General features: G+C 38.4%; 1 protein-coding gene across 1 annotated transcript in view; it reads left to right on the top strand.

Moving 5' to 3' along the window:
* PPWD1 (peptidylprolyl isomerase domain and WD repeat containing 1) overlaps positions 1-9,565 on the top strand; it is a 36,466-nt gene extending 26,901 nt beyond the window's left edge. The window contains exons 8-11 of the mRNA XM_001381394.4: positions 535-716; positions 6,239-6,320; positions 7,958-8,140; positions 9,285-9,565. Of these exons, the coding sequence (XP_001381431.1) occupies positions 535-716; positions 6,239-6,320; positions 7,958-8,140; positions 9,285-9,428 (591 nt within the window). The 3' untranslated portion in view covers positions 9,429-9,565. The remainder of the gene's footprint in view (positions 1-534; positions 717-6,238; positions 6,321-7,957; positions 8,141-9,284) is intronic.
* The last annotated feature ends 2,863 nt before the right edge of the window (positions 9,566-12,428 follow it).

Genomic DNA, 12,428 nt, shown 5'->3' with positions numbered 1-12,428 from the left:
CAACAACACTTCCTGGGCAGCTTGAAAAAGTAAAATGTAACTGGAAAATATTTGAACAAAATAAGTGAAAAATATAATAAAAGATGATGTTAGTTTTGCTAAGTCAACATGTTGCCCACAGAGATCCTTATATGTGGTTTATGGGTCTATTTCTTTCTGTGTTTGTCACCACTATTTTATAGTATGAACTCTAGTGGCAGAAATGGCCATATGAAGCGAGTGAAGAGAAAATTTCTCTCCTTTGGAATAAATCCCAGTTAGAACTTTTCCCTTTTATTACATTATAGGAATGTTCTTAGCGTAAGCAAAGTAATGGATGAAGAAGGTCCTTGGATTTAAAGGGGTTTTTTGGTTGCTTTCCTAGAATTGTATATTTTGATTAATACAAAGAAAGCAGATGTGCATGTTTAATAAGTATTGTTTTGTCTGTATTCATAAAATTGAAAGTCTTTGTTCTTAATAATTGGGCAGGTGAAACTAAACTCCCATTGGCATGAAAATATAAAGATAACAGGAAAAAAAATTTTTCTTTAGTTCACCAAACGAGAACCAGAAGATACAAAAAGTGCAGATTCTGATCGAGATGTGTTTAATGAGAAACCATCTAAAGAAGAGGTGATGGCCGCTACACAAGCTGAAGGACCCAAACGAGTTTCTGATAGTGCCATTATCCATACAAGCATGGGAGACATTCACATCAAGCTTTTCCCTGTTGAGTACGTATTAATATTTTTTACAAGATAAACTTTGGGGGCTTTAGTTAATTTGAATTACTCAGATTTTGTTACTCAGGTGGCATTGCTAAGATTATTTGACATAAATGTGCTGTCATCCAGAGCTTAGAGAATGTTACTTTACAAAAAAGTTCAGCCCATTGGTATTTGAAAAGATGACTCAGATCAGATTGCTATATCTGAATTACTGATGTGATCATGTAATGAAATCCACAATTTCTGGTATCTCAGAATGACTATGGTTTTAATATAAAGAATTGATAATGCTGGGTTCGTTTCATGAAAATTGTAATAATGATTAAGGAAGAGTAAAGCACACAGAATGATTGTATTCATTGATTAAATATTGATTGAGTGCCTATCTTTTGCAGAACACAGAGCTAGGTGCTACTGGGAAATTCAAAAAAGGATAAGGCCTCATCCCAGGCTTTCTGGAGAGATGAAAATAATAAAAATACAAGATATAGTTCAATTAGTAACATTTAAAAATGATGGAATCAAAGGTTATAGAAGTTGAGATGAAGAACAGAAATTACTTTTGGCTTTCAGGGTTTGAAAGGAGGAGTCATGGAGAAGGTGGCATTTCAGCAAGTTTGGGGACAGGTAGGAGTTAATAAGAAAGGAAGCAGGAAGTGTTCCAAGTTGGTTGAAGCATGAAATGGGAAAAAATAGTGGGAAGGTACAATTAGAAAAATGCCCCATGAAACATTAGACCTGGAAAGGATCTTAAACATTATTTACCCCAAAACCCTATGATCTAGATGAGGTTACTAAATGAAGCTTCAAGTGGGTTAGGTCCTGTCTGACTCAGGAGTAGGACACAAGTCTCTTTACATGCTTTGTGCCTGTGCTCTTTCCACTATGGGTAGGATGTATTAGCAGCAGAGCATAGGAGGAGAAAAAAGGGCAAAGTAAATATGGGCCAGAGTTTTGCAGAGTGGTTGGCAACTGGGAACTTCTAGGATGCTGGTGATATCATTGAAACATGACATTGAACCTGTAGGGAAGCAAGGAATGCAAGACAGAAGACTCATGATTGGACCAGGACCAAGGAACTGAAGAGAGGGTGAGAATGAGGCTCTTACAGTGATGGGATGAGAAATATGGAAAAAAGGAAAAAGGTCTCACAGTACATTCTGAGTTTGAGATCTTGGAGTCAGAACTTTTTATTGAGGATGATGTTCAGGCTGTAGCTGGGGTCATTGGCTAGCATAAGTAGAGTAATGAATCAAGAAGATTCTTGGATTTAAAGTTGAGAGGAATTCAAGGAAGTTCAAGTTATTGGGAGGTTTAGTTCCTTATTCTAGATTTCATTGTTTTCTTTCCAGAATCCAAGAGGACAAAGAAATGAACAAGAGAATCATTTGAGAGGCAGGGTATCTTAGTGGATAGTGTAGAACTTAAGAGATTAGATCTGGGTTCAAATCCTATCTCACATACTAACTAGCTATGTGATTCTAGACAAATCACTTGACTTTTCACAGCTCAATTTCTCCATCTGTAAAATGGGGCTAATAACATTATATATTTTATCTGCCTCCTTGTGAGAAAAGCATTTTGCAAAACTTAAAGCACTGTATTGTCATAAAGTTTCTGACTTTTCATCCTCAGTTTAGATTCCTTCCTTACCTCAAAAAAATATGCTTTTATTTGAGAAGATGATTTGCAAGTATAAACTTATGAAGGGAATGAATGGGGAGGATAGACAACAAAATCCTAGAATACTAGAACTTGAAGCTTCAGAGAAGCAATGTAAGATGGAAGGCATGCTACTTTAAATGACAAGTGGAAGAAAATTGATGGGGTCAAAATGTTTAGATAAACTATTAGAAACCTATTTCTTGGGGGCAGCTAGGTAGCTTAGTGGATTGAGAGCTTGGCCTAGAGACAGGAGGTCCTAGGTTCAGATTTGGCCTCAGACATTTCCCAGCTGCGTGACCCTGGGCAAGTCACTTAGCCCCCATTCTGCCTAGCCCTTCTGCCTTTGAACCAATATGCAGTATTGATTTTAAACAAAAAAAAAGAACCCATTTCTTGGTGAACAAAGTAATTCAAGTCAATAAGTGTTTATTCCATGTCTACTGTACACCAGGCCCTTTGCCAACTAAGGGCTAGATATACCACAGCTCTTATATTTTGGAAGATAGAGCTATTGTTTCAGGGTCAGCTAAATATTGAGTCAAGATGACTGAATAGCCACTTAAATTAAGAGATCTTTAAAAGGAGATCAAGAGCTATTTATATATTTATAAAAAGAAATGATAATTTCAATTAAAAAGTAATGATTCTTTGATATGATGAAAAACTTTGTTAGATTATATTCTTATTATTAACACCCAAGATAAGATGAAAAATTTTTTGCAAATTTGCTTTCTACTGAGCTAGAAATATAAAATTTAATCACTAAGGCCACAAAACAGGCAAAACAAAGTATATGGAGGCAGAAGATATGGGCTCATCATGACTGAGCGCATCACCAAGTTATACCTTCTCCATAGAAGGTAGACGGTATAAGAAGGTATAAGAAGAGGGGAGGGGCAGATTAGACCACTTATCTCTAAAGGTCCTGTATCTGTATCTGGAATCTAGATATTTTGATTCAGTTTAATCAGATATTAATATTTTCGGAACTTCAATCTACGATGCCAAAAGCAATTTTTAGTCCTGAAATATTGGTATATACCAGTGACCATGAACCTATAGCACGGGTGCCAAAGATGGCACACAGAACGCTCTCTTGTTGGCACTCAGCTGCCCCCTCCACCTCACCCCCCCCTTCGTTACTAGAAAGACAGAGGGACTCAGGCAGAGCTGTTCCCCTCCCCCTCTTTACCCATCTGATGATATTGTTTCACATCACCCCCTTCTGTCCAGCAGCTCAATGGGAGTACACAGGTGGGCGGCTCCATAGGCGGCAGAACTGGAGGGAAGCAGAGCGCTCAGGGCACTCCCCTCCCCCTCTCTAACACTCACTAAGGACATTCCTCACTTCACCCACCCCTCCACCCAGCAGACTAAAGGGAGCCTTCCTCCGTCCAGTGTGGCTCATGGGGGATGACCCATGATGGTCTGAAGGGGGAGCATGCCCGGCACACTCTCTCTCTCTCTCATTGGCCCAAGTGAAGCCTTGAAAGAGTCTCAGGAATCTGAATGCAGATTGAAGGGTTCCATTCATTTTATTTCCTCCATGGATTTTTCCCTAGTGTAAACAATTCAGAGTTTTTAAGGGATGATACTACAAGTTTGGTGGTTCTGTATCAGGTGCTCCATCCACACTCAGCTAAGCAGGCTAAAGAACAGAGTTGAGGGATTCGACTTAATTAAGGTCTTTGCAAAAACAGAAGCCCCCAAAAGAAGCCGTATAGAGTTGACTTTACAGGCTTCTTTTCATATAATGAACATGCAAATATACATCACATGTAACACGTACAACCTATATCACAATACCTGCCATCATAGAGAGGAGGGAGAGAACATGGATGGTAAAATGTCAGAAAATTATTATTAAAAATTGTATTGACATGTAATCTGGAAAAACTATTAATTAAAAAGAACTAGTAGAAGATTAAAAAAAAAGAAAAAGTCTCAGCCGTAGAGTTGAAGCATGGGGATGGCTTAATCAAAGGCACAAGGATGACCAAATCAGGGCACACTAAGCTTTGAAGAGGCCCATGTTTAACTAGAACAAGTAGTATGTGAATGGAATAGTGCAAGAAAGACTGCAAAGGTAGGCTGCATATGGGGACAGGTATGAGGCCTGGAGTAGGGAGGAGCTGGGTTCAGTTGGTCTCAGATAGTTCCTAGCTCTGTGACCCTGGGCAAGTCACTTAACCCTATTTGCCTAGTCCTTGTTACAAGAACAGAAAGCGTTTTGTTTTGTTTTTAAATAGGATTTTTTAAAGGAAGAATGCATATAGATTATAGAGAGCATTAAATAAACTAGGGATGATATCGGTAAGGGGTTCTATACTAAAATCTAGTGGCAAAAGGCATTATAATTTTTGAGTCAACACTTGCCTTGGAAAAAAACCCATTTTGGCAGCTGTAAGGATGAACTGAAGTGTACCTGAAAGACAAGGCAAGGTTCCTACAGACCTGACCTAGGGTGATGGCCATATGTATAAAGAGACACAAGGGCAAGGACAGAAGAGCCAATACAGGAGGCTCACCAGGATGTGGCAGCTGATTGAATGAGAGTTCTTAGCCTGGGATCTGTGTACTTCTGTTTCAATAGACCCAATTTCCTCCATAATCTCCTATATTTTATTTTACGCATTTAGAAACATTATTTTTGGCAGAGGTCTTTGTAGGCTTTCACCAGATAGAGAGTCAAAAGGGTTGTGGCCCAAAGGAGGTGAAGATCCTCCAGCCTCTCGTAGCCTCAGCGTCCTGACCTCAAGAATATTCATTGTAAAAGTTGAAAAATACAGAACGGTTCATGCCTTTTAAGAGGCCGTCACTTTGCACACTGGGTTGCAAACACGTGCTCATGCATGCATTTGTTAAAACAGTTCTGATAAGAGGAAGAGGACAGTAAAAATTAGCCCTGGGTCACTTTGTCAAGTGATTAAATGACCCCAGATATCTTTCTTCAGATGTGCTTATCAGTTTTTATGAAGTTGAAATCCATAACCCAGATGAAAATTTCCCTTTATCTTTGGGTATATTGTTGTAAAAAGGGGGAAATTGTGAAAGAAGAGGTGGTATATTAAGTAATTTGATGCTTCTATATTATGCTATACAACCAATTTACATACTTTTTTTTTTAAACCCTTACCTTCTGCCTTGGAATCAATATTGTATATTGGTTCCAAGGCAGAAGAGTGCTAAAGGCTAGGCAGTGGGGGTTAAGTGACTTGCCCAGGGTCACACAGCTGGGAAGTGTCTGAGGCCAAATTTGAACCTAGGACCTCCCATCTCTAGGCCTGACTCTCAATCCACTGAGCTACCCAGCTGCCCCCTTACATACACTTTAGAAAGCTTTATTACATTACCTAGCATGGATGTATATCATTTCAGAGATCATAATTAAGTTGGTTTGTGGTTGTTTTAATTTTTTTAAAAAGGTCAGAAGTTGATTTTGACTTACAATGTATCTCATAGGAACAATGCTACTGTGAGAAATAAGAATATATGGTTGGGCTGGTATTCTTTAAAAGGATTATTCATATTGGCCTCACCCACTTCATTTTGTCAAGATTTCTCCTGAACATGACTTTAGCATCCATGCATGTTAGGAAAATGCATTTCTGGGGATGTTTTAGTTTTTTGTCAGTATAATAAGAAGCAGTTCCTCAACAGGCATAAAACCTAATCTAATGGGATAAAAGTGAAAAAATATTTTACTTTCCACTCTCCAGGCCTGAACTTCTTCTAACGTCATTTGGGAAGAGAAAAAAAGTTATGATTTACGGATTTTTTAGACATCAACGAATTGAAATGTATTTAGGAAGAATTCCTTACATTATTTTAAAATTATTAACATTATACCCATATCTTTTTAGGTGTCCTAAAACTGTGGAAAATTTCTGTGTTCACAGCAGAAATGGTTATTACAATGGGCATACGTTTCACCGTATTATCAAGGTAAAATGCAAACTTCTTTCAAGATCTGAGGGAAAGGGAATCGTTGCCATTCTTAAGGAACTTCCAGTCGAGTTGACCAAATAATTGACATATAACTGCTAATCAGCTAGATGGTCATTAGACTGCAATAGCTAGACTTGTGGTGATTGGTTCAAGACATGCTTTTGCCAAAGTGCTGGGGCAAATATGAGGAGACACATTAGTGTGGGTGCAGGGAGACACCGTTAAGACTGCTGGAAGACTTAGACTGTTGTGAGGACGGCCTTTGAGGCTGGTGGGGAGCAGCATAACAAAGGCAAAGTGAGGAACACACAGAACCATCGTGTTGAATGATGGGTCTGGGTAGGGAGGGCCATGTGAAGGAGAAACCTCATCTGCCAGCCCATTCCATTCTTTTCCCTTCCCCCATTCACCGTCTTAAAACTTACTCCGTTCAGACTCACTGGAAAGAACAGTGGCTTTGGCATCAGACGACTGGAATTTTGAATGTTTCGCTTCTTACTACGTGGATGACCTTGGATAAGTCATTGAACCTCAGCTCCTTATCTATAAAATGAGGAACTAGTAAATGCAGGCTAGATCGCCTGTAAGATTCCTTTAAAATCTAAATCTGCAAACCTATGAGGGCATGATTCTGCTTAGTAGAAAATGTGGAAACCTTGTAACACTCAGAATTTTATTACTTCATAAGATATAAATATTTAAAATCAATTATCCAGATGTTTTTAGGAAAGTGTGTTCATGTCTCGGTGTACCTCTTTGGAGCTTATAACGTCTTGTTCGCTTATTCGTACGGATTACGAGTGAATTGATAGGTGAATCAGAAATTCAGTCATAGGACCATATAGTTACAAAGGACTTGAAAAGATCTAGCCCCTTACTGAAGCTGATCATTTGTCATTGTTACAGAAAGCTGAGTTCACTCGAAGTCTTCTAAAAGCAAGCAGACTGATTTTAGAAAGTCCAATGTTTTTTTCGCCACACTCTATTGCTAATTGATGTATTTTAAGATATTGTTCATTCTGATTGGTTTTAGTGTTTGGGAAAAGGAATATTCTTTCAGATGGCTAAAGGGAAATAGATGTCATGCTCTCATGTCTGTCTCCTAAGAAGCTCACAGAACAGGAAGCTTTCATTTTTGCCTAAAATCAACAACCCTTAGTTTCAACAGCAAGTATCGTACTTTGTATGGAGGCAACAGTGCCGTAGAAAGAACATGGGACTTAGCGGGCTGAAGACACGTTGCTCCAGATCCTGGCTCTAACACAGGACTTGGCTGAGCCCAAGTTTCATTATCTGTAAAACAGAGATAACATTTATACTACTAATTCTGAGTTGTTAGGATTGAGATAAAATATGTAAGTGTCCTTTTTAAACCTTAAAATACTTTACTTAAATGTAGACATAGGTTGACTAAATGACTCCTGAATAGAATTAGTAAAAAAAAAGGAATACCACCCATAAACTGAGGCATTATTTGACTTCTTTATTAGTCTGTCAAGTGACTTAATTTTTAAAAAGATAAGAAATCACTTCTGACAGGTGATACCTTAGGAGGAAAAATCTTAATAACACTGCAGAGCTAATTTTATAATGTGCTTATGTGAAATTGATACTTATCCATTTTCCTAATCTAGGGTTTCATGATTCAGACTGGTGATCCAACAGGTACAGGAATGGGAGGTGAAAGCATATGGGGAGGAGAGTTTGAAGACGAATTTCATTCGACATTAAGGCATGACAGGCCATATACACTTAGTATGGCTAATGCAGGTGCCAATACTAATGGATCACAATTCTTCATAACAGTAGTGCCAACAGTAAGTTTGGTGGCATTAAATGCCACGTTTGTGTGTGTGTTTATAGACATATTTTTGCATTAAGCCAATTAATAAACTAGGAAATAGTTATAGTTTCTATACTACATAGCTACTAAGACAGAAATTAAAGGAATCGTAAAGACAACAAAATATTAAGTGAAATGAAAAGCATTTAAATATCACATAGGAAGGAAGCCCAACCAGGTATAACAAATTTTCAAATGACCAATTTTTAGGTGGCTTTTTAGAATTAATCACTTAAGAGAGTTGAAAACTTGGTGTGTTGAATGGAGTATTTACACTATGGATGTAACAGAGGCTTGCAGCTCCATCCATTTACTTCCCTCTTATCCTAATTTCTGTATCTTTAAGAGGAGGCAGGAGATACAACTACATTGTAGTGCTTAATTTCTTTTCTAAATCTTGTGACCCAAGTTACAAATTAAGTGTTCTTGTCTATTAAAGAGAAGATGGAAACTGCCATATACTGGTTTTACATAGATTTCATATTTTGTAGACCAGTGATGGCAAACCTATGGAATGGGTGTCATAGATGGCACACAGCCACCCTCCCTCCTCTGAGTTTGTTACTAGAAAGGCAGTGACTCGGGCAGAGCTGCTCCCTCCCCCTCTCCAGCATGCCTGACGATATTTTTTCACATTCCCTGCACCTCTGCCTAGCAGCCCAGTGGGAGCACTTTCTCCCTCCAGTATGTGGGGGGGGAAGAGTGGTGCGCAAAGGCATATCCAGTATGTGGGGGGAAGGGCACAACACATGATCTCTTGGACTGGGGGTGGGTAGGGCCCAGCACTCCATCTCTCAAAGGTTTGCCATCACTATTCTAGCAGCATAAAACTCTCAAGATATTTTGAAGTCATCTGCCACTGTAGTTCTTAGAATATTGCACAGTACCAATTGTTTAAAAAATGTTTTCCCTCTTTAAAAAACAAATCTAAGAACTGTGATTTGACTTTGTCAGATTTTATGTTATTTATAAATTGGGAGACAAGTATGTTTAAAACACTTTTTTTCCTATTTAATGAGAACTGTCGTAAAGAGAAATGAATTTTATGTTCTTCTTTGCCATATTTTAAAATGTATGTTTTCTCTATCCTTGCTTCTTCCTCTTTCCTTCTGATACAGCCTTGGCTTGACAACAAGCACACAGTATTTGGACGAGTAACAAAAGGGATGGAAGTTGTCCAGAGAATTTCCAATGTCAAAGTCAACCCCAAAACAGATAAACCCTATGAAGATATCAGCATCATTAATATTACTGTCAAGTAAACATTTTCAAGTTCATTTTGAGAATATATGTACATTCAAGGCAGTGAAAAAATTTTAATGAACAACCTTCCAAACTAATCATGTAAGTGAAGTGTCCAAAAAGTATTTTTATATTTTATTAAAAGTGATTTAAGATACTTTGCCTTCATTTGTATAGTTTCTATCTAAAGATTTATAGAGCTTGTCTTTCAATGATACTAATTAGTGCGTCATTCTTTTTTCCTTTAAATAATTTTTCCCACCCTTCTTCCTACACAGTAGTGCATTTTCAGTACTTTCATTAGAGCCGTTGCACTGTGTCCCCGGGTTTATGAGTGAATTTGGTTATAGTGTAAGGGCCTTTGCAGAATGAAAACAGGGCCCTCAGTTGCCAAGGTGGTCAACAGTCAAAAGGAAATTCCTTATTAAAAGAAGCATAAATTATATCATCCCCTCTTCAGTTTTTTTAGAACATGCTTTGACTAATGATACTAGGCCAACACCAAAATTTGTTTTAAAAGCATAAAAGCCAGGGGCAGCTGGGTGGCTCAGTGGATTGAGAGCCAGGCCTAGAGAGGTCCTGAGTTCTTCCTAGCTGTGTTATCCTGGGCAAGTCACTTAACCCCCATTGCTTAGCCCTTACTGCTCTTCTATCTTGGTAGCAATACTCAATATTGATTCTAAGATGGAAGGTAAGGGTTCAAAAATGAATGAATGAATGAATGAATGAATGAATGAATGAATGAATGAATGAATGACAGAGTAATAAAAACACAAGAGCCCCAAGTCTGTAGTTTATATATAGCCTATGGGGGACTGGGAGACACCACAATTGTCTAAGAAGCCAGGAAGCAACAGCCATGCTTCTCTTTCTCAGCTCTGCCACCAGCCATCCTTGTGGCAATTGGACCTGGAATCTGCCCAATGTGGTGGTCCTTAGTAGCTCCACCTATTGAAGATTTAGGGGGGGAAGTTCTTGATGCTCTGAAATGGTTTAGCATCAGAAATGGATATGCATGACTGTCTGGTTTGCTGTGTCTCCTCTGATTGTATTACCTTTTCTCTAAGTTGAATGCTACCTTTAATACTTCCAGCTATACAACTTTAAACAAGTTATGAACTCTCGTAACCTTATCAATAGAACCTACCTCCAAGATTGCCCAATGGACCAAATTAAAGGCCTACATAAAAGTCACCTAATATCTTGTATTGAGGAAAACTAAAGTATCAGACACACAGACACAAAAACATGAAAAAATTCATTTGTTAAATGGGCTGAGAATGTTTAAAAAAACAAAGGGGAATTTGTATCTACTGTTCAGTCGTGTCTGACTTCATTACCCTATTTGAGGTTTTTCTGGCAAAAGACAGACTGGTTTGCCATTTCCTTGTTCAGCTCATTTTACAGATGAATAATTGAGGCAAACAGGGGTAAGTGATTTGCCCTCGAGTCATGTAGCTAGTGTCTGAGGCCAGATTTGAACTCAAGAGGAAGAGTCTCCCCAATTTCAGGCCTGGCACTATCCACTATGACACCTACCTGCCCCAATTTAAATCTAGACCAAGTCAATTTCTCATAGAAACCTAGGAAGATTTGTATGAACTAGTAAAAATTTGAAGTAACCAGTAGCACTAGGAAAACAATTTATTCAACAACATTGTAAAGACAATGTTGAAAGACAAAAATTCTGATAAATGCAATAAATGGCCAATCATAAGTCCAGAGGAACTTTGATAAAAACAACATATGCTACTCAGATGATGGGATTAAGACACATTTTTGCATATGGCCAATACAGGTATCCATTTTATTCCACTATGCATATTTTTTTCTAAAAGGTCTTTTTTCTTTTTCAACTGAGGATGGCTTGGATAGGGGAAAAAATACTTGATAATTTAAAAATAAATTAATAAAAGTTTCCCCCAAAGGAAATTAAGTAGAACCAGGAGAAAAATAGATATGACTATATCATAAGACTTCTAAAAAAGGAAGCTAGACTTTATCCAAATCTCCAACAAACATTGCCTCCGTCATCCTCGCTCTGTGACTCATTTTGAATATCTCACTGTCTACTGGTTCCTTCCGTGTTGTATATAACCATATCCATGTCTTTCCCCATCCTCGAAAGAACCCTTACTTGATCCTTCCACCCCTATCATCAAACTTGTATTTCTTGGGTTTTTTTGGCTAACCTTGAAGATGCCATGCCTTCACTATCTCTTCTCACCTTTGGAAGGCATTCCATACAATTCAGCTTCCAACATTATCATTGAAATTGCTCTCCAGTTACTAATGAGCTCTTAATTGCCAAATCCAATGGTCTTTTCAGGATGGTCCCTTCTCCCTGCCCTTTTTTGCAATCTTGACACTGCTGATCACTCTTCTTGAAAGAAAGCTTCTCTCTCTAGATTTTTGGGGCACTACTCTCCTGGAAGTTTTCCTGTAAGATTGCTTCTTTTCAGTCTTCTTTACCTCATGCCTGGACCACTGCAATGGACTCCCAATGGGTCTGCCTGCCTCGAGTCTGTACTCCACCCCTATCCATCGCCAGTAGATTTCCTCAAATGAAGATCTCATCTTGTCACCTCACTTCCCTATTCAGTAAAGTCCAGTGACTCCCTATCACCTTCAGAATCAAACACAAAATGCAATGTGTTATTCAAAGCCCTTCATAACCTATCCTAACTTTCAATCTTCTTTTATCCTCCTTCCCACCACACACTCTTCAATCTAGTGACACAGGCCTCCTGGCTAATGCACAAACAAGCTACTCTTGCCTCTTGGCATCAGGCATTTTCTTTGCCTATCCCAGACCTGTAATGGTCTCCCTTTTCTGTTCTGAGCACTGACCTCTCTCTTGGCTTCATTTAAATCCCAGCTAAAGCCCCGTCTTCTCCAGGAAGCCTTTCTCAAACCTTACTTCTAGTGCTTTCTTCTGATAATTATTTTGAATTTATCCTGCATGTATCATTTTTATTCATGTTTTGTTTACTCTCCCAATTGTGAGTTCCTTGTGGGCA

Source organism: Monodelphis domestica, chromosome 3 (assembly GCF_027887165.1).
Source record: "Monodelphis domestica isolate mMonDom1 chromosome 3, mMonDom1.pri, whole genome shotgun sequence".
NCBI classification, from domain to species: Eukaryota; Metazoa; Chordata; class Mammalia; order Didelphimorphia; family Didelphidae; genus Monodelphis; species Monodelphis domestica.
This window is presented reverse-complemented; position numbering and strand designations above follow the sequence as displayed.